Source organism: Rattus norvegicus, chromosome 8 (assembly GCF_036323735.1).
Source record: "Rattus norvegicus strain BN/NHsdMcwi chromosome 8, GRCr8, whole genome shotgun sequence".
Lineage (NCBI taxonomy): Eukaryota > Metazoa > Chordata > Mammalia > Rodentia > Muridae > Rattus > Rattus norvegicus.
In genome coordinates, this window is record NC_086026.1 from 39,082,806 (window position 1) to 39,104,814 (window position 22,009).

Below are 22,009 nucleotides of genomic sequence, written 5' to 3' on the forward strand. Positions count from 1 at the left end.
TGTGCAGAAGTGGTTTAGTGCAGGGCTAGAGAAGGGTGTCAGGTGTTCTGTTCTATTGCTCTCCCTCGTAGGCCACTGAGAGAAGGTCTTTCATTCAACCGGGAACTAGACTCACAGCTGTCGAGCCACAGAGATCCAAACTCTTGTCTCCCTCCTCTTCCCCACCACGCACTGTTGATTACAGATGTGTATGGAACTGAGATTCCCACTCATGCTCTCTTACACTGACAAATCCTCTTATCTACTAAGTCAGCTCTCTCCTGCTCCAAAATCTTGACATCTAAAACTAGTTATTATGTAAAATAAATTAGCATTTTACTGTTTAACACTTTCTCTGTCTCTCTCTGTCTCTCTGTCTGTCTCTCTGTCTGTCTCTCTGTCTCTCCCTTCCTCTCTCTCTCTCTCTCTCTCTCTCTCTCTCTCTCTCTCTGTGTGTGTGTGTGTGTGTGTGTGTGTGTGTGTGAGTTGATGTCATATCTTTCTCTATTACTGTACAATCTTTTGAGGTCAGAACTCTGCACTGAACTTGGAACTAGCTTATTGGCCAGAGAACTTCGGTGACCTGCCTGTCTCGGCCCCACCATTGCTGGGATTACAGACACAGATATCCAGCTTGGCTTCCTAAGTGTGAGCTCGGGATCAGGATGCAGGTCCTAATGTTTGCCCAGCAAGCACATTATCCACTGTGCCATTTTCTCAGCTCCTAACTTAACTCTATATTATATCAGGGGGACCAGAGCCACATTTCAAGTTTTTAATGATCAAAGGAAGCACCAGTCTACTAAGACTTCATGTAATATTTTGAAGTTCAGTATCTTTTTTTAAACGGGGAACACTTACACGATCTTACATCACTTCTTTGATAGCCTTGAACGATGGTACACAACAGTCCTTGCTTTACCCCTGAGGAAGTGAACCTGAGACAGGAGTTCATAACTCGGGGAGGGACAGCTGGATTCACAACCCAGTCTTGCTGACTATGGATCCTTTCTTCTGCTTCACTCCACATTTACAATTGACCACTTGCTGGGATCCAGAGTCACCACAGTGGCAAACAAGAGACGTATGTCCCACCTCCCATGAGGCCTCTGAGGAACTGTAGGTCCGTGATAGTGTTGGACACAAGGTTATCAAGGCAGAGAATCCCACCTGCCAACTTCTTAGCCAATTTAACGATCTATTCAGTATTTCTGACAAAGCCCATTTCTAGCTTCCCTTTAGGCCGTTCTCTTAGTTAAAGCCCCTGAAGCCTCTTTCATGCTCTACTGACCTGAGGTGACCACACGGAACCAGTGAAGGACAAGAACCCACACAGGGCACTACAGAAATATGAATATCCTCTGGAAAACTCGATCTACACTCTCTTTTCACTCACTTGAAAAAAAAAACACCCACCTTCCTGACCATAAATTAAAAGTCTACATTAAGTGCCTAGACAGAGTGGTTATCAACTAGTACAGTTTTAATAACGTCCCTTAAGAAATCTAGCAGGTGACAATGTCTACACACACACACACACACACACACACACACACACGCTTCCTGTGTAGCATTTTGCAGTGGACCTCCATGTTGTTCTTTGCTGCTTCACAGGATCATTGGCAGGAGATGTTACTCAGCTCCCTGGTCAGTAGGTATTAATAATTTGCCTGCTAGATGAAAGTATTTAAAATTTGAGCGCAGGGTTGCTGGGATTATATCCACACTCGTTTAATCTCCCCAAATTATCTCTCTCTTCCAGCTAAGAAAACACATGCATTAACTGGGTTAAAAAACCCAGAAGGTTAATCTAGCAATTGTAGGTAAGTGAGCGCTCTCACTGGAAATGTGTTTTCCCCTAGAGCTTTTAAGCTAAGTGTAAATTGACTATGTGCTTAGGAATTTGCCAGCTCAGACAGACTGCAACGATTAGACAGGAGGCCAAGTAGGAGTGAAAGAGGGAGACAGACCCCAGACGTGAGCCCCCATTTCTTTCAAAAACTTCCCTTCATATTCCTTCTCAATTGGCTGAGACCCTGGAGGTTTGCCTGGCTGAACCACTTCCTCTCCGAAGAGGCCGTCCTCCCAGGGAACCTGGGATTTGTAGTATTCAAACCAGCTGACCTTTCTTAATCCTTTGGGGGTGGAGGATATGGCTGAAGGCACGCAGTATCCTTTTCAGCGGCCTTCTAGTGATGAAATGCTCAGTGTGTGTTTTCACAAACCACAGAGGCCTTCTTGAATAAAAGTGAAGCCTCTGTGCTCACCAGAACCTGACTCCTGCCCCTCTCTAGTCTAAGCCCTCGCCCCTGGTCTCTGCGGACACTCCATCTCCTCTTTGCTACCTCCTGAGTTCTAGATGCAAGCCCCCTCTCCGGATGACATAAAGGAACCTCTGTGAAGAGTCAGACCACAGGAAGGTGCAGGATGCCGGCTGGCAGCAGACGCCATGCTCACAGACCGTGTCCCCAAGCACATTCTTCCGAAGTTTACTTTCCCAGCAGTTTTCAAAGCGACGTGTTTGCATGGTGGTTATTAGTAAAGAAACACAAGGGAAAGTGGTATGTGACAGCAACTCCTCAGGGTCCAAGCTTTCTCGTAGAAAGCAGGCTGAAGATGTGATGGTTCAGCTGTCGAGGGCACGTCCTACACAGGGGCGGGGTTCACTTCTCAGTACCCACATGGTGACTCATGATCAGTAACTCCAGTAACGAGCATCTAACTCTCCTCTTCTGACCTCCTTTAGCACCAGGCACTCAACATTGTACACATACTTACATGCATGTACACCTATGTACAGAAAATAAAGTAAGACAAGAAAATCTAAAAATAACTTTTAAAAAAAATCTATATTTGTACCTTGCAATTTGAAGGGTATTGGTTTCAGGAAGTCACGGGATACCCAACCCCCTGGATGCTCAAGTCCCTTATGTACAATGGCGTGGTGCTTCTACGTAATTTATGCATTATATATTTAAATCACTCTAAGTTATTTCTATTGAGCAATGCAATGTAAAGGCTGTGGAAATTATTGTTACACTACATTATTTAGGGGATAAGGGAATATTATATGTATAAATAATGCTTTATATATGTTTATAAATATTATATATCATAATGAAGTTATATTTAGGGGTAATAAATGTCCACAGGTTGAACGCAGACGCAATTTTTAAAAGTGATTTTTTGACTCACAGTGGTTTTTAAAATATCCACAAATAATACCTTGCTCTCTGGTTGTGCTTTTCTTAGGATTAGTGGATATTCCTTTCTTCCCTGGTATTCTGGATCCTTTTCTCTCACTTGGTTTTGACTGCAAATATTCTGTTTATGAAACCACACTTCATTCATTTACGATGGGCAGAACTCATGTGTTGGGCTCACTCCCCAGGTGCATGAAGATATTATTGATTAGAAAAAGCTATGATCACTTTAAATGTCCTTAAACTTCTAGTGTTTTTTGACTTCTGAAAATGTTTCAAAGCAACAGATATTGAAAATACAACTTCCTTTGGGTATTGACAATATTTTGACACCAAGGAATTTAAATTTCTGCTATACATTGAATATTCATGTCCCCTCTCCCTGTAACATTCATGTTATAACTTTCTATATATAGAAATCGGCTTGCTGCCTGGAACTGTGTGAGAGGACAATGAGAAGGGACCACCTGCAAATCAGGAATGAACAGTGAGTTCCCTATCAACGGCAAATCTGCTGGTACTTTGGACTTCTGGCTTTTAGATCTGTGAACACCACATTTCTGTTGCTTATAAGCCAGTGAGCCTACAGTAGTTTGTAGTAGCTCCTCAAATGGATGAATTCATCCACCTGATGAAGGGCTGTGGACAGGCCTGGAACTGAAGGGACGTGAGGAGAATCGGTTTCCATTAGAATCCCTCACAGGGCTGCTGTGCCTCCTCTGCTTTGCACAGTTTATCAGATGGGACAGCTCTCATGGAGCAAGTGCAGAAGGGGAGAGTGGACTAGCAGTCAGGTTGGCATGAATGCCTGTTTGCTGGGGGCCACGGCTTAGCTGAATGTCTGTGAGCCCGGCTTAGACGGCTCAATCTGGACACTGCAGGAACTAAATGTCACTCCTCCCTCAGGGAATGCTTGACGGATAAAATTGCTCTGCTCCCGTCAGTCGAACCACTGTGACACTCAGAACTGAGAGTGTTGAATCTTTGTGTAGGAAACAAACTTCTTTAGAGGGCTAACTATCGGCTGAAGAAATGTGTCAGGAGTGGAAATGGCTTGTCCTCACAGAAGATAGCGTCCATGTTGGGCAGATCACGTGGCAGTCAGCTCACAACTGCCTGTAATGTCAGTTTCAGGGGTCCTATGTCCTCTCCTGGCATTTTCAGTTACCAGTATGCAGGTGCCACATATACATATGCACCAGCACACACACACACACACACACACACACACACACACACACACACACACACACACGTTTTAAAAGGTGAACTAATGGTGTGAGCATCGTGTCCTTAGAGCAGTGACTCAGGAGTATGCACCTCTCAATTTCCCCTAATAGTACTTTGTATATTTGTGAACTGACATGAGAATGTTTATGAACATTCCTAGCTTTCCTCGTGCATTTCTATACCTGAGCCATTAATGACTTTTCTCTTTTCTCTGTTAGAAGGCACTGGAAAATCCGTAGAAGAGTGTAGATATGTGTGTTCATTGCACTAATGGTCACTGTTTCTGTTTTGAATGTTGAGAGCAGGGATGGTGCAATATGAGGAAGAGAACAGAATGTAAACATATTTCTGTATCACCTTCTAAAGTTTTGCCTTTTTGTTCATAGTAAATAGTTAATCTTATTTTTCCCTGGGTAAGTGTAGGTTCCAGGACCATGCAAAGACACAAAAACCCATAGACACCCAAATTGCTTATTGCAAATGGCACATTCTACAGAAATATTCTCCTAGTATCTAAAATAGTGTATCATATCAAGTCCAAGGTGAACACTTTGTAATTGGTTGTTAGAATGCGTGATTAGGTACAATGCCAATAAAAGAGCCTATATGTGTTCAGGAAAGATGCAATTATTCATTTATTTATATGTACGTGAATGTGCGTGTGTGTGTCTGTGTGTGTGTGTCTGTGTGTGTTTGTGTGTGTCTGTGTGTGCGAGTCTATGTAAGCATATGTTTTGTGTGTGTGTCTGTGTAAGCATATGCTGTGTGTGTGACTGTGTAAGCATATGTTGTGTATGTGTGTGTCTGTGTGTGTGTATGTGTGTAAGCATATGTTGTGTGTATGCATCTGTGTAAGCTTATGTTGTGTGTGTGTCTGTGTAAGCATATGTTGTGTGTGTCTGTGTGTGTGTGTGTGTGTGTGTGTGTGTGTGTGTGTGTGTGTGGGTAAGCATATGTTGTGTGTGTGCAGGTATCTGAGGAGGCCAGAGGAGATCATCAGGTCCTCGGAAGATTAAATTATGGGCAGTTGTGAGTCACCCCAAGTAAATTCTGGGAATCCAACCTGGGTTGTCTGTAAAAGCAGCAATCGCACTTTACCTCAACAGCTCTCTCTTTACCCCACACTTTAAAACACTTTCTGAATATTTCCAGTCATGATTGGAGAAATCTACATATTTATATCTGGATACATTTTGTCTCTGCAAGGTACAAATCAACATATACATACATGTATCAAGAATGTGTGCTTAATGTATTTTACAATGCAGGGTGCGAGTTTTAAAAGTTGGAGATCAGTGTTCAGAACTCTTCTCATCTTCTTCGGGTAGACCTACCGAGTCCAGAAGTTAATCTGTGTGAAGCCCAAAGGCTGGAAACTTCTCTAAGGGGTTTTTAGAGTTCTACGAGAGTCCCTGCAACAACACTGGTTGTTTCTGGTTTTAGTCATCTTTATTGTAAAAAAAAAAAAAAAAGAGGAACAAGATCCTTAACTCTGAAGCCACCAGATCTCTATTGGGCTGAAAAATCCAGGCAGAGAGTCTACATAAAGCCATAGTGTGGGACTGAAAGGAAGTTAGACTCTTGTTCTCCGCTGGAGCAGCAGGTGACCTCAGGGAGAAGAGTCAGGTCTACCCAGCCAGGCCCTGGAGAGGGCTGCTGCTGCAGTTCGCTGCTGCTGCAGTTCGCTGGATACAGTTTACCTAGGGTGTGCCTCTCACTTACAAAGAAACATCTTTATGGCTTAGAGAAGCTTCAAAACTTCACGGTTAACAACCGTGTGAAACTCACTAATATTGTGCCTTCCACTGTGCCGCAGCATGTGCATTTGGAAGAAATAAGGGAGGGATTAAGAGAAATAAGGAAGGAATTCTTTGTATAAGAAGTGAGCAAGGGATTTTTCCCCCTCAGGGCCAGTGAGATGCCTCAGTGGATATGTGTATGGTATTATAAGCCTGATGACTGAGTTTGATCCCTGGGACCTATAAAAAAAGAGAATTCACCTGTAATCCCATTCCTCCTCTGGTGAGAGGGGAGATGGAGTTAGGAAAGCTGCTGGAAAACTTGTGGGTCAGCAGGCCTGAAGTCCACAGGGTGGGAGAAATAGCAAGAGAGGTTCTGCCTCAAAAACTAAGGTGGAAGGAGAGAACTAATTTATAAATTTGCCTTCTGACCTTTAAATGTGTGCCGTGGCATATGTTCTTACACACACACGCGCGCGCGCGCGCACACACACACACACACACACACACACACACACACAACTTCCCTCTGGAAAAGCCTTTGATCTGGCAGTAAGGAAACAATGTCATCAAGTTCTGAAAGAAGAAGAAAAGGAAGAAGGCACAATTTATTCAGGTCAAATTATTTTACAACTCAGTCTGCATTGGACAGTTGTCAGCTTAACCCTTAATATCATTTAAAAAGTCACGATTACCTGCAAAATTATATATATTCTCACGTCTAAAAATATATTGCTATATAGAGCAGGAGAGCTCCTCGCGCGCACGAGGAGACGTCTGTCTGTCCTTCTCAGGTTATTGCAGCTCTGTTATTTACAAACATTTCTGACGCATTGTAGATCTAAAGGGATCTTTTCTCTTGTTTGGGCATGCGCGTTAAAATAACTGTATCACGGCTTTTCTTCCTAAGAACTTAGTGACTTTTCACTCCGTTTTCTTTTCATCAATAGTCACATTATGCTTATTTAAAAAAAAAGAGAGAGAGAGAGAGACCAGCTATAAAAACGTACAAATTGCCCAAATGTACAGATTGACAAAAGATGTACAAATTATACTTTAAAAAAATAACAATGATTGATTTGATAGTAAAACTGCATTTGTGACCGAGGTCAACTCGTTTATTCACTCTTTAACTTTTTAATTATTTATTTTTTTTAATACTGTGAGATATAGGAAAAATAACTCTGCATAATTTATACAGTTAAGTTGCCTTCTGATTGGTTGACCTTGGTCTGGTGGTCTGACAAGCGCACAGCGCTTGCGAATCTGTCTGAGTTTAGAAATCCCCCTGACTTTTCAAAGTCCTGGGACTCACTGTCACTAAAACACAAAAACAAAAACAAAAAGTTACTTAGTCCACTGTCCTTCAGGAGTGTCTGTGTTTGTGTTAAACTTTCTTGGTTCATATTCTGACTATTTCTGGAGAGAACAGTCAGCCAAGCGCATATGGCCCATTGGGAGGAATTTTGTAATAGTCATGTCTTCTTAAATATACACATACACACACATCTTTTAAATTCCAGTTGGGCAGGGACTTCACCAGCCTCCCAGCCGGTGTTCCAGTTGCCATCCGCTGAATTAAGTCCTCCTAAGAAAAGATTATAAACATCCTACCTTGATTTTTACTAAAGCCTCAAACCAGACCAACCCTGGTCAAGTCCATGCATGATTCATTATCCTAAAAGGATGAGACCCGTGTGCTGATAAGAAACTGCTTTGGTCATAAAAGAAGAATACAGAAAATGCATACTCCATTCTCGGAATCATGGTATAACCGGTTCCAGTAACCTAAATATTTAACTCATTCAATGATAGGAGGTTGAGAATCCAAATTGGTGGACTGGCCCATGGAAGGATCTTTTTTCTTTCTTTCTTTCTTTTTCTTTCTTTTTTCTTTTTTAGGTAGAGGAAGCAAAAGTTCTTTTTTTTTAAACATACAAATAATCATTTTTAGAAGAACAAGTACAAAGGTTCTATCCAAAGGAAAGAACATCCAGTTTTCTTATCTCTTCAAAGCTACAGCATCTTTTAGAGTCCAGAGTATCCAGTAGAAGTGAGGGCTGGAACTTCAGCCAGAAGGCCAACTGGTGTTAAGTTCTAGTAGTAGCTGCCTAAGTGTGAAGGCACGTGGGTGTTAGGATGGCGGGGTACACTGGGGTTCGGGTAGATCCCCGCAGTGGGGGAGGTCCAGTATTGTGACGCTGCTCCAAAGAAGCTGGAGGAGGTGACAGGCATGGAGGATGGGTGGGGCTGGACAAAGTTCACCTTTTGTTGATGGGCATGGTAGGAAGGCATGTAGGAGATGTCAGAAGGATACTTGTACATTGATGTCTCTGTTGGGTGTGGCTGCAGGGCTTGGGCAATGCCATGGAAGTCAAACTTGTAGGCATACCTTTTGCCATGCACTTTGGTCATAATGTTTTTATCGTAGTAGTATCGGAGGGCCCGGCTCAGCTTATCGTAATTCATGTTGGGCTTGCTCTTCCGCTCTCCCCAGCGCCTGGCCACCTCATCAGGGTCCGTCATTTTGAATTCCCCGTTGGTCCCCTCCCAAGTAATGCAACTGGCGTTGGCGCTGTCAGACAGTAGTTCCAGGAGAAACTGCCACAGTTGGATCTGCCCACTTCCTGCAGTCAGGGAGGAAACAGGAGGAAGTAGTCTCAGTCCTGATTCTTAAACATGACAATTCTTGTCCTTTCTCCCAAAACAAAACAAAGCAACAACAACAAAAAGCCCAAAACAACAAAGCCTTTACTGGCTGGGCATGGCGGCGCACACCTTTAATTCTAGAACTTGGGGAAGCACAGACAAGTGGATCTCTCTGATTTGAGGCTAGCCTTGGTCTAGGAGTCCAAGACAGTTAGGGTTCTGTTACACAGAGTAAACTTGTCTGGAAATAAAACACCGAAAATAAAACAAAGCCCAAACAAAGACAACAAACAAACAAACAAACAAACAAAAAGAAACTATTTTCTCTTATGCCAGAATCTCATGGAGACAACCCTTCTTTACGCTTTCCTTTAGAAAACAGAAATGGGCATATACTGTTGTACATGTTTACAGGGCATAGGGTGATATTTTGACACGTGCACATAGTGACTGACAATCACAGAGGGATAAGTCACACGCCCATCACTTCAAATGCTTACTCATCAAAGACCGGCTCGCTCATCTAGCTAGTTTAAAAGGTACACTACATGCTGCTCATCCTACTGCTACCACCGAAATGAGCATATTAAGTGAGGTTAGATCTTAAGATTGACTGTCCCCAAGGCTGGTTGGTAATGTATGTTGGCTTTGTCCCAGCAAGATGTCATGATCTTAGGGAAGCCAATTCTCCACACCCTTTTAAGATTTTTGACCTTCCCCGTCTACATAGACTTTTCTACCTAGACCTGAGTCACTATCTAATCTCTGCTTAGTACTGAAATCCCTCAAGCTATTAAACCTTGGCCTGAAAGAGTGTCAAGCACCCCAGAACCTCTTGGGGGTGGCTGTAGGGAGTGGCAGAGAGGACCTCACGGAGTTCGGGTTCACTGTTCTCTGGCAGTTTCCTAGTGCAGGGCTCTCAGTATTCAGTCGACCCAGAAGACTGGGCAGAGGTGAGGAAAACAGGAGGGATGCTGGACAGCTCATCTGAGCTAGAGCGGTCTGGCTAAAGAGTAGGGAGGAGACCCAGTCAGCTTGTGTACCCTGAAGTTCTCCAGGTACCGCAGGTATGTGGGCCTGGCTTTCGTTGCCTTGAGCTCCCAGTCTCCACGGTTTGGGTTTAGATGAGCACATCTGAGAGTCATTTTTTTTTTTTTCTTTTTTTTTTTTTTTTTTTTCGGAGCTGGGGACCGAACCCAGGGCCTTGCGCTCGCTAGGCAAGCGCTCTACCGCTGAGCTAAATCCCCAACCCCCTGAGAGTCATTTTTTAACAGCGAATCCTTAACGCCTTGTCAAGTTCGCTTTGTGTGCAAGTCTTTAGGGACATACTTTTTTTTCCCCAAAGACTGTATAACTACAGCACTCACATCAGAACCACACTACTTGGGGACATTTGTCTATGAGCCCTATTTGAGGAACAAGTGAGAATATCTTCCCTCACAGGGAACTTCTATCTGAGTCATTTGCCATGAACATGAACGTCTCTATGCAGAGATGTTTGTTCTCCAGAAACATCTTCTGGCAGTGGATGCTGCTACTCATTAATAGGCCCTGCCTCTTGTGTGTGCACAATTGAGTATTCGACTAAGGAAGCACATGTAGCCTCCAGACAGGTATCTGTCCTTAGGAGTAAAGTTTCTGTCCTCTAACAGACATAGCGAACGCTCTGGAAAGAAAGGCTTGCGAGTTAAAGTTAACTCACCAGGGTTTGCTAGGCGGCTGCTGGTGGGCCCCAGGATCTGATAAGGATCTAAAAGAAGAAGAAGAAGAAAAAGAAGCTTGCTTCATTCCTCATCAAAAAATTTGACAGCAGCATCAAGATGAAGGAAACCTCAACGGTTCCTACTTTTATCTCAGGGCCATAGGAAAGCTTGATCCAAGACCTTGATCACAGTTACAGCCCAATCAACACGGGAGAGCGACAGCATCATTTCTTCACATTTGGTTTCTAAACTTTTAGATTATGCTGTCACTGCCCACCCCACCCCCCAAACGGAATCACCCACATGTTTGAAAAGCATCTGGCTAAATTCAACCAGGCAGTGAGCGAGGCTTATTAAACCGTCTTAAAGAAGGTCCCACAGTGATTACTAGACATTAATAGCTCTTTCTAATGCTGAAGACATTACACATGTCTGAGTTTTCTGATGGACTATAAAAAACCACCAGGTAGCCTGGGTTCTCGTCCCAGCTATGCCATGAACTAAATCATGGTTTGGACAACCTCTGGGTATTTGTTTTCTCAGCCCCGAAGAGTGTGTTGGGCTGCTGGCCTCCATTCCCTTTTACCAAAACTCTCTGTGATTCTAGGCTTGAAAATGTCAACACTAACCAGGATTTATATTTCAGCTATGAAATCACTACTTTCTAAAAGCACTGCCTCTTTTTCAATTATAATAGTAATTATTATCAAATTAAAAAGAATTAATTTGAACAGTTCTTGAAGCCTTCTGGTCTCTCTCTCTTTACTAAATTTTAATATTTATTTTAATGAAACTGAAATTGTTGGGGCAGGTATTAAATTTTGTTGTTGTTGTTGGAACTCCTTTAAAATTTGCTCGACCCAACTCAGTTTTCACTTGAATTTCACCCTTTAATGCAATTTCTCTTTCTATATTTTTGAGTGGAAATGGAGAACCATGTTGGCCCCACCCCAAAGCAAATAGCTTGTTCAGATCTTAATTCAGGGTCTTAATTATGACAGTGGAGATGAGTAGAATGGCTGTCTTCAGCTCTGTGTAGGGTCCTCCTGCGGGACCTTTCCCCAGAAGACAAGTGGCCAGAGGGGTAGATGAACAGAGGACTCTTGACTCAGAGAAGAATTATGTCAAGGTAGGTTGTCAACTTCCTGCTTGCTGGAAGCGTGCAAGCAGGAGCAGAGGTGGAACCGGGAGTTGGGGGCAGGGCCTGGCTGGATTTGGACAGGGACAAGGGCGGCCCATCATAGGCGGTCATGCCACAGAGGGTATTATAGTCTGCAGTCTATAAGTCATTTCTTTATTAAGGCTCTACAGGTCCATAGCTTCAAAAGAAGAGCACTTGTTTTAACTTAGTATTCACTAGACAAGGGCATTTCTGTATGGTTTAGGAATGTAAAATGCCTGGAGAAGAAGTGGGGACTCTGCTTGTCTTTCAGTAAATCCTTTCACCCATCTGAACCTCTGCTTTCTTCTCCTATGAAATAAGGTATTGCACTGTTTCAGTTGTTAAGTACCTTTTAATGGATCCCCCACCCCCACCCTGGCTCCAGGACTTGCTGCTTAATTCCCAGATAATCTCTCTGAAAGAAGAGATGATGTGTGAACTAGAGTTGCCTCTTGGTGTATTTGTTCTAAGGTTTGTCAAGGATGTTAAAATTTGTGGCTTCTCACTATTCAAAGACTATACGTGGACTGACCTGGGCTCCAACCTCACAGGTAGCAATGAATAGCCTAGTAAGAGCACCAGTGGAAGGAGAAGCCCTGGGTCCTGCCAAGACTGAACACCTAGTGAATGTGATTGTTGGGGGGAGGGTGGTAATGGGGGGAGGATGGGGAGGGGAAGCCCATATAAATGGGGAGGGGGGAGGGATTAGGGGGATGTTGGCCCGGAAACTGGGAAGGGGAATAACAATCGAAATGTAAATAAGAAATACTCAAGTTAATAAAGATGGGAAAAAAATTTGTGGCTTCTCAAGCCCTTTATATAAAATAGGGTATTTATAGATAATTTATGCCTATCAATCCATATTCCTTAAATCATCCCTAGATTACCAACAAGATACAGATGCTATGCCAATAGCTATACTGCATTGTTGAAGAACAGTGAGGACGAGAAACCAAGTCTGTCCACATTCAGTGCAGATGGACATTCTCTCCTGAGCATTACTGGTCTGTGGTTGGTTAAATTCCCAGGCATAAAAGCCACAGATATGGACGGCCAACTGTACAGTTCCGGTCTACCACTGACTGACTCCACAGCTGTACAGCACACAAGGGAGAGGCTACAGACTGAGTCACATACCTGGCTGGGGCCGTTGCTCAGTGTTCTTGCCCATGCTCTGTGCTCCTCCAAGGGGAGGACCTGTGGAGAAATGAAGGAAAGGTGGTAATCAGGTTTTCTTCAGTGACAGGAAAATGTCCCTGTCACACAACTCCCTGGAAGGAGAGTATATGTACGCACTTTCACGGACTCATGGACACTTTTTATTCATGAATACTTGTCATACCGATATGTCAGCACTGGTCTCCAGGCAGGAGAGTTAGCAGTGAAGTTATATTTTAACAGAAGGGACAACACTGAACAATGTCTGCTGATATGGGGTTGTACCATTCCTTTGAAATGAAGGACCTTGAGGTGGCTCCATGGCTAAGACTCTTTGTTGTATGAGGACATGGGCTGAGATCCTAAGCACCCATGTGAAAAGCTTGATGTGGCTGTGCACGTTTGTGACATGACATGTCCTGCGACTGGGGAGGTATTGGCACAGACAAGAAGATTGCTGAGGCTTGCTGGACAGCAAGGCTAGCTGACAAATGGTGAACTCCAGGGTTTAGTAAGAGACTTTGTCTCTAAGGGACCAGACAGAGAGTGATAAAGCAGGATACCCAATGTTTTACTTTGGTCTCTGTGTATATGCCTGGGTACATGTCTATACTGTGTCCCCACACAAATAGATAAGGGAAGAAATAGGATCTTTACAGAGGTCTCTCCTAAGGAAGTGCCATTTGAGCAAGGACCACCTGTTGCACGTCACTGTGTTTTGTGAGAGCCCCCTCCAAGGCTTCTCAAATTTGCCTCTCTGGCTTCTTCAATTTTGAATGCATGCTGCTTTTTTGTGTGAACTGTGGCTGGGTGTGACTGGAACACTCACGCTTCTGTCTTCAAACCGACCCCTTGCATTGTTCAGCACTCAATGGCTTCTTACGACTAAAGCTCTGGGGTCTGTCTTCATAGTGTCATTCACCATCCCTTTCTTATCTTTGGTCCACCATCCATCCTAAACTCCAGAAACCTGGGTTCCTCACAGCGAGACATACCACCCCGACTACTTCTCCAGGCTCACCTGTCTTCCCCTGCTCCCTAGACCAAAACATGGCCTGTTTGTGTAGCGCTAACTCAAATGGTAGCACAGACACTCTGTCACACAACCCGGATGAAAAGAGTCATGTGTATCTGTGATTTCTGTCTCTTGCCTCAATAAGTGGTCCTTGCCTGGCTCATCTTTGTGAGACCCACAGAGCTATGTGCTGCGTGCGGAGTGAACAAATACTGTCCACTCATAACTAAAAGAGACCCTGGTTATGGCTTACAGGAACACAACCTCATTATTAACATAATCTCCCTTACTCCCCCTCCTTTCCCTGCAGTTTACTTCTTGGAGACAGAAAGATGGACATGCTGGTTGAAGAGTGCCTTGCTCTCCTTCATTGCCCCTTAATTAAAGATGGGTGGATTTCAACAAGTCAACTGATCAACTGATCATTGTAAGGCAAGTTAATGTCTGTGACGCACAACAACTCATGGGTTATCTTTCGCGTCAGTCTCTCTAACTGGGGCTAGGGAAACTGGCATGACTAAGCCTTGTCACGTGGAGGATATATGACCTAGAAATTCATCGTCCTGGCTGAAATAACCAAATCTACATCTGTCACTTTTGTTTTATAAATCAACTTGTCCCAAGAAACCTTCAGACTTTATGAGTTCTAAAACCAAGTGCACATAATATAGCAAAATAAATAAATAAAAATAAACCTCAAAAGTCTGAGCAGCCCCTGCAAATTCACATTGATATCTAGTCAGACACCATGAAGATCAATGCTTGCTCTTAATGTGTGTCTTACGACCCTGCACCCACTTCCCAACTTCCGGCTCTCAGGAAACATTTTATTCCCCCAAAAGTCTTTTCCTATTTGCTTACTTTTGTTGATGCCAGAGTTCATATTGTTGCTCCATCCCCCTCTCCTGACAGAGTCATAAGAAGGGTCTACGAGAAAGAACAAAGGACACATCAGCTTTGTCTGTTCTGCAGGAAGGTTATATGACACTGCTCTCTTGGTGATCAGAGGAAGTTAAATTTATTTCAGCAGTAACTTGCTAAGCACCACTAAATTCCTGAAGCATAGTCTTCCCCGAGGAACCTTAACTCTAATGTCTTATTTGTCTAATCTGGGAGCTGGAGCAGTAGGAAGAATCCTGAACTTGAAGTTGGAGGGCTGACTCAAACTCTATCCCTGTTGTTGTTTGTTGTGAGATGTGGGATGACTCATAGACCTTCCCTGGTCCTTGTGGAAGTGAAATTATATGTGAATTATTTACCTTCTGGGAGTTATGCTAATGGTCAAGTGAGAACACTTGTGAGCTATCTTATAAGATTTTTCTAAAAATTTAAATTACCATAATTCAAGGGAAAAAAAAAACCTCTTCAACAATGCAAGATGTTGGGCACGGCTGAAACTCTAAGGGGTAGTATCTGGATGAAGGTCCATCTCAAAGTCCAGGCCCATGACATTCCTGCAAAGCCAACTCCAGCCTCGCATACCTCATGACCCTGGTGCTATGGAATGACATTTATAAGTTTGACCACACTGTGGGCTGACCAAGGCTCTGAGACATTTCTGTACGCAGGAAAGGGGTGGTGTCTGATAACTACACACAGAGAGGATAGGCTAGAAATGCTTTGAGGACCAGGCCTGATCAGGGAATGAACCAACAGAGAGCTTTCAGCTAGGAGAGGCCGGCACTATGTGGACCCTGAACTTTGACTCAGCTTTTCTGTCCCACAACCATGTTCAGAAACTACTTAAGTAACTGCCTGGAAACACTCATTTCCTTTCTCATTGTGAGAAACCCATTGAGACATGGCACAGGCCTACCAGAAGAGCTAAGGATACAGAATTATGACTTTCAAAGTCTTTCCCTGAACAACAAAGGAACCATAAAAACCATCTGAACAAATGGAACATAAACCTCATCAAACAACTGTCTGAGAGAGTAAAACACAAACCGTCCCCTTTGGCCCGCCGTGAACCTCTCAAACAAATTAGAATAAGGAAGGGCTGGGAAGATGGGTGGATGGATGGACAGATGGACAGATGGATGGATGGATGGATGGATGGATGGATGGATGGATGGATACATCTGATTGCCTGGCTTTACTATCACTGGCTAAGACAAACCAAAAGACAGGAAGTACCCTTGTGGAAAAATCCACGTGCACATGCGCATTCCTCATGGGTCTGGAAAAGTCAGTTCAGATTTTAAAATTATAGTCTTCAGCAATTGGCATGAAAAGCAAAACAGAGCATGGGGAAGGGGGAGGGGTCAGGCTGAAGAGGGAGGCAGGGAACAGGACAAGGAGACATAACTCAACTCCTTTAAGTTGCATGTTTTTATTTTTGACCTATTATTTTCTTTATTAAAAAAACAGATTTTTCTTGTTTAAAAAAAATGAATGAATGGTAAGTCAACTAACTTGGTGCTGAGCTTGGAATGAGGTAGGTAGCTTTATAGACACGTTCTGAGAGGGCCTGTGGTGTTCCACAGGGTACAGTCAGCTTTAGAATAAGACTCAAGCAACGGAGAGCTAGCTAAGTTTTGGAACATGATGTTCAGTCCGTCTCTGTCAATAATTTGAAATCAACATTCTGAACGGTGTTGTGTGCATGTCCTGGAGAAGTCAGTCATATAAAACAAAGTCCTTGCATTTAGACATTGTGAAATCTGTAAGATCGCCAGGTATTGTGACCATGTGCGAAAGACATGGTTGAGGCATCAGTGACCATTGGAGATGAAGGAGGGGAAGGTAAGTAGCTTTGGGTACCTTAGCGGGTGGTGCTGTGGTCATGGCTGATATATAGGGATGTAGAGGAGAGAAGAAAAGGACAAGAAAGGAAGGGCTGGGTGGCCATTCAGGACCTTGTGAGAACTAAGCTAGCATCTTAAGGGCCTTCATTATTCAAACAATAGGGCCAAGGGAGGTTCCCAATGTGTAGTGACTCCAGGAAAACAGAGAGCAAAGACTCAGACAGTCCAGGTGCTGTGTGGAAAGCACAGGGACCTAAGGAGAGGAGGTCATTTTGTAAGGACAGAACGGAAGGGGATAAACTGGAAAGTAATAAATGTAAGTGTCTTAGGGTTATTTCTGCTGCTGTGAAACACCAGGATCAAAACAACTTGGGGGAAGAAAGGGTTTGTTTCTGCTTCTACTTCTAGGTAAAAGTCCATCACTGAAGGAAGTCAGGATAGGAACTAGAACAGGAAACCTGGAGGCAGGAGCTGATGCAAAGACAATGATGGAGTGCTGCTTACTGGCTGGCTTGCCATGGCTTGCACAGCCTCCTTTCCTGTAGAACAACAGGACCATCAATCTAGGGATGGCACCATCTACAATGGGAGTGACTCGTCCTCCATGGATCACTAGTTAAGATAAAGCCTTACAGCTTTCTCAACTGAGGTTCCCTCCTTTCAGATGACTCTAGCTTATGTCAAGTTGGCATAAAACTAGCCAGGAGAGTAAGTCAAAAGGAAGGGGAGCCACTAAGCTCCAGGAGTTGGTGTGCGCCATCTGAAGTCTAGAGCACTTGTAAAATCTGCCTTAAAGTTTTCAAGCTACACTCGCCTCAGAAAGCTCTCATCCTTGGTGAAATCTGGTCCATAAGTCCTCAGGATGATCAACTTTATAGCCCACTCAGGGAGTGGCTATGGTTACTGTCAACTTCTTGTCTCCTTTCCTTCTATTATTTTGTTCTAGCTCTCAGGGAAGAGCGGGTTTATGACAGTTTCAGAATGTAGGAATTCGTTCCCTAGGTAGTCACCGGATTCTTTGGTAACTCTAGGCGAGCAATCATGTTTTGAAGTTCAAGCTTGGGGTAGAGCCTGTCAGTCCTTCTTTTCTAACATTTTACTTTCAGTCTAAGATTCAGTAGAGCTTAGGGATGAGGGTTGCTGAGCTTCTCAGGGGGATGCTCCCACAAGCCTATTTTGTGGTGAAGCCTGCGGATTCCAAGTCTACCATTCCATCCTAACACAGGTGGAGACAGACGTGATATAGACAGAGAAGCTGCTCCGCAAACCAGCCTTGCAGCACCGTCATTCTGAAGTTCCTTGGGCAATAAATGGCCATGCCATCAGCTGGCATCTTCAGCCGATGTGTGGTCCCGTCAGCGGAATCAGACATGAAGAACACAGACTTCTCTCCCATCAGCCCCTCTATCTGTGCAGAAGTCCTTTCTCTGGCCCCTCAATCTGCAAAGCAGTGCCAGGCCCCATTCAATATAAGTTAGTGAATGCACCGCAAAGGAGCTATGGTGCAGGGGACATCTCCTTTCTTCGAGGCTGAAATTAAAAACAGGTGTTTCGAGGTCGAGGTAGGAAGATGAGAAAGCCCAAGGCCAAGAGCATCTAGCTGCCTCGGATGCTCAAAGCACTGGAGACCTTTGGAGCTGAAGTGAAACGGTCAAGTCAACACTTAGCACAAGGACCAGCGTGACTCAGGTTTTAGGAGGAAAATTATCATCAGGGTTGGGAACCCTGTGCTGTTGTCACTCATCCGAAAAACACCTGGAGCAGAACCATGTTGGCCAATTTATTTGTATTCCACACGTGGATGCCAGGTCCTCAAGCAGGGAGCTGTTATGGTTGGGAGCCTGTGTGTGGTAACAACACTGAGGACAGTGCCCCGCACATGGTAAACATGCAGTAAATACATGTGAATGAATGAATGAATGGGATCAGTAGTGTCTCCTTCTTGTTAAATGCACGCAGTCCCTGTTGCTGTCCGCTAGCAGGAAAGAATCCAAGACTCTCTTCTTGAACTGGGACTGTAGCTAGTTATGATGATAGGGATGACAGAGTATGTCAACACTCACTGGCAGCAAGCCACCTATTGTCCCTTCAGGGAGGTCAGGAGCTGGCTACCACTCATTTATGTGCCTGGATCAACAGGGGACAGCACATAGGATGGTGGTCCCATAATACTGTGTCATTTTTGGGTGGTCATCAGCATCTTCGTTTGTGAAAGTACATTCTGATATTTATATGGGGGTAAATATAAGCAGAATGGCATTTATCAGAACTGGTTCCATTGGCCATAGGGCAACGTGATCACTAAAATGAGGGATTCTGTTTTCTCCTATTAAATGTCCCCCCAAATGAAAACCTGACAATGAGGTCGGCTCTAGTACCAGACACACTGACAGACATATCTGTGAGCAACACGGAAAAGCGGGAGAAAAGGGGGCAAGCCTGCTGCACAAATTCCTACAGACACTCTTGGCTCCAGAGCCAGAAGCTGCCTGGCTACGGTCAATGCCAACTACTGCAGAGTTCTCCCGAGGGCTGTGGTGGCTCCAAGCAGCCAAGTGCACACATACAGACGCCCCCACGTGTGGTACATGGAGTCCACATCCTGACAGCTACATCTGGCTTCAGAGAAGAAAAGTTTGAGGTGGCCAAAGACTTGGTGTTGAAAATGTCACGGTCAAGGCCAGCCCCCGAGGTGATGCTCTTAGACCTTCTCTGTGGTGGCAGATGGCTTTATCAGCAGAAAATTATGCCCTAATTCTGACAAACTCTCTTTCTGCTTCAGGGAAGGCTGACACCCCCTGGCTTTAAGGGGTACTAAGATGACAAATCCTATTGTGATTCCTTTGCTGAGCAGCCACCAGTGGGCTTTGCCTACGGTTTCTGGTTTCAGGCAGTCCTGAGGTCAGTTTTCGCCAAAGCAAAGAGACCTGGGCCTCATGCCGGGGATTCTGGGCTTTGCCAGCCATTGTGGATAATTCTGCTTCCCATCTACGGCGCCCTGAACAGTTTCTCCATTATGCAATGCTCAGTGTGGCTGAATGTGACACTAAATGGTCTCTTAGATTCCAAGACAGCCTCCTAGGGTAGAGTAATATGAGCTCTTCGCCCTGTTGGAAGGGGAAGGCTGGCTGTGACCATGGCATAGTCACACCAGTGTTAAACTGCTCCTGGAAATATGGCCTTCGTCTCTGGAAATACCTTGTTTTCTACTGATGCCTCCAGTCGACTGTCCAAGACCCAGGTGCATCAGCCTAGACACAGCTCTCTCCTGTCATGACCTCATCGGCAGCCATCAGCAACACACAGAAGCCTCTCTTTCAGACCCTCACTACACCGGGCCCTGCTCTCGGTTCTTGGTGGAAAAAGATGCACTTTCCTTGAAACTTCTCATGGAATTTCTGGTTTTCACTGTGCAGGCCAGCAGCATCTGTGCCGTTTATGCTGGCAAAACCTGGTTCTGCTTGCCAATCTCAGTGAAACCAATAAGTAAGGCATCGTCTTTGTTTGGGGACGGTTAGATGTCCCAGGGCCTGTGCCTATATGATCCTCTCAGTGAATTCTCTATCTGAGGTCTTGTGTGCCTAGTAGGTTCTATCTCTGTACAGGTATGGACTTTTCTGAGTACCAACCTGACTGGGATTCTCTGATTTGGACTCTCCTTTGGGCTGAGCACCTCCTGCAAAAGCTGACTATGCTTTCTAAGGCCCCAGTTCATAACTCTGGAACAGCCCCTCCTCTCTGTTACAGTCCTGTTCACATCAGTCCTGACCTGCTCTTATGTGACCTACTTGCTGGCCTGGGTCCTACTTTAAATCCAGGGCAAAAGCAACTTTCCTGGAAAATGAGCAGTCTAAACAGAGTTTAGGACTCTGTCCTGGGAGGTGCAACCCCCCTTTTTTTTGCTAGGGCCTAATGGGGATTTCAGTGGCTGTACAAGACCCTGGGATCTAATCCCAGCTCTGTTCCTATTCATCTGAGTCCCTTGGTCAGGTCACTTTATCTTTTTGAACTTCAACTCTGCTTCTTACAAAGCAGGATAATAAATTGTATAGACCTGCTGTGGGGATCAACTGTACTTTCCATAAATGGGAACTTCGTACATAGTATGTAGATGTCTGTTCCACCTTGCCCCTACCTCTACAATAAAAGGAGGCCATAAAGCTCATTCAGGAAGGCCTTGGGAAGGAAGAGAAGCCCAAGAGTCCCAAAGGATCACCTCTAACCTGGTGCCCTGGAACGGTTATCCCAAGATGTGAATTTATCCCAAAGAAAGCAGTGGGCCATCCTGAACCCTGGTTTTAAACATGATCTCAGAAGATGGAGATGGGCAGTGGCTGGGACCTTTTGCTTCTCCCATGACTGTGGACTACTCAGGTTCCTGTTTAGTCGGTCCTGAGGCTCAGGATGAATCCCCCACCTCATTTGGTCCATTCACTGAAGCTCATCCAGCCTCCTCTCCAGTGGTATTTTTGTTCCACAGAGCTACAGAGGATCCTGGCATCCCTCAAGACTGCGGGAAGAGGAAGTTGAAAAGGGAATCCTTTGCTCTAGCTTGGAACTCCAAGAAGCAAGAGAAAACATCCTGGCTCAAGTTTCCTTTTCTCAAGGATCTTGTCCTGGAATTCAAACAGCACCTCAGCCTTAGGACCAGCCCCAACTGCACGGAGCACAATGGAGGTAGTGTTTAAGACGTTCTCCGTGCAGGGGGAAAAAAAAGAAGATTCATGAGGAAAATGCTGGAAAGAAGTGGGCAGCTTCAAAATACAAAAAGTCTGACAAAGTAAGAGGCACGGATTCTGGGCACAGTCTTGCCACCTTCCTGCAAGGCATCCTGCCCAGCCTGGGTTCTTCTTTCACTCCGTCTGCCTTGTGGGCTCTCTCTGTCCAAATGGCACAGATGTCTAAATAGACTATTTATTTTGATAAGGCCTCAGAGTGGGGCTTTGAGTCGTATGTGGAAGAGGAATTCAGATTGACTAGCTGAATTGGGTATTTGCCGAAATTCCCCTCCACACGGGGCTATAGTAGGCACGACTCAGTCACATACTTCTTTGGTCAGATGGATGTCAGGTTTAAGAGGATTCTATCTAAGAGAAAAATGGAAAACAACCGCTCATTTAGGCAATGAGTTGTTTATGATTGCCCTCTGGTCCACGCTGCCTACATGATGTCTTCCTTTGCCATGGGCAATTGGATCCTGCATCTGCCTCACACTTCAACCTTTGCATACTTCCTTCCAAGTCCTTCGGATCATGAGTCACCACTTGTTTCGTGTTTACTGTCCTTGTCTGCTCAACCATCCAGTGTCAAGCATGGTACCTCCCTAGCTAGATGAGTCTCTCTGTAGCAGAGGCACCGGGCCTTAGTCATATCTGACCCTTCCCCAAACTGGTTCTTGGGCCAGCCCAGTACCAGCTTATTGGG

General features: G+C 44.6%; 1 protein-coding gene across 4 annotated transcripts in view; it reads right to left on the bottom strand.

The window, feature by feature from the left end:
• Positions 1 to 6,720: 6,720 nt before the first annotated feature.
• Positions 6,721 to 22,009, bottom strand: part of Fli1 (Fli-1 proto-oncogene, ETS transcription factor) — a 119,986-nt gene continuing 104,697 nt past the window's right edge. For 2 of the 4 annotated variants that reach the window (XM_063265409.1, XM_063265408.1), the window contains exons 6-9: positions 14,700 to 14,765; positions 12,803 to 12,862; positions 10,503 to 10,550; positions 6,721 to 8,778 (exon numbers count right to left, since the gene is read on the bottom strand). In XM_063265409.1, the coding sequence (XP_063121479.1) occupies positions 8,249 to 8,778; positions 10,503 to 10,550; positions 12,803 to 12,862; positions 14,700 to 14,765 (704 nt within the window). In that variant the 3' untranslated portion in view covers positions 6,721 to 8,248. The remainder of the gene's footprint in view (positions 8,779 to 10,502; positions 10,551 to 12,802; positions 12,863 to 14,699; positions 14,766 to 22,009) is intronic. The other 2 variants (NM_001017381.2, XM_063265407.1) reach the window with 2 other exon arrangements.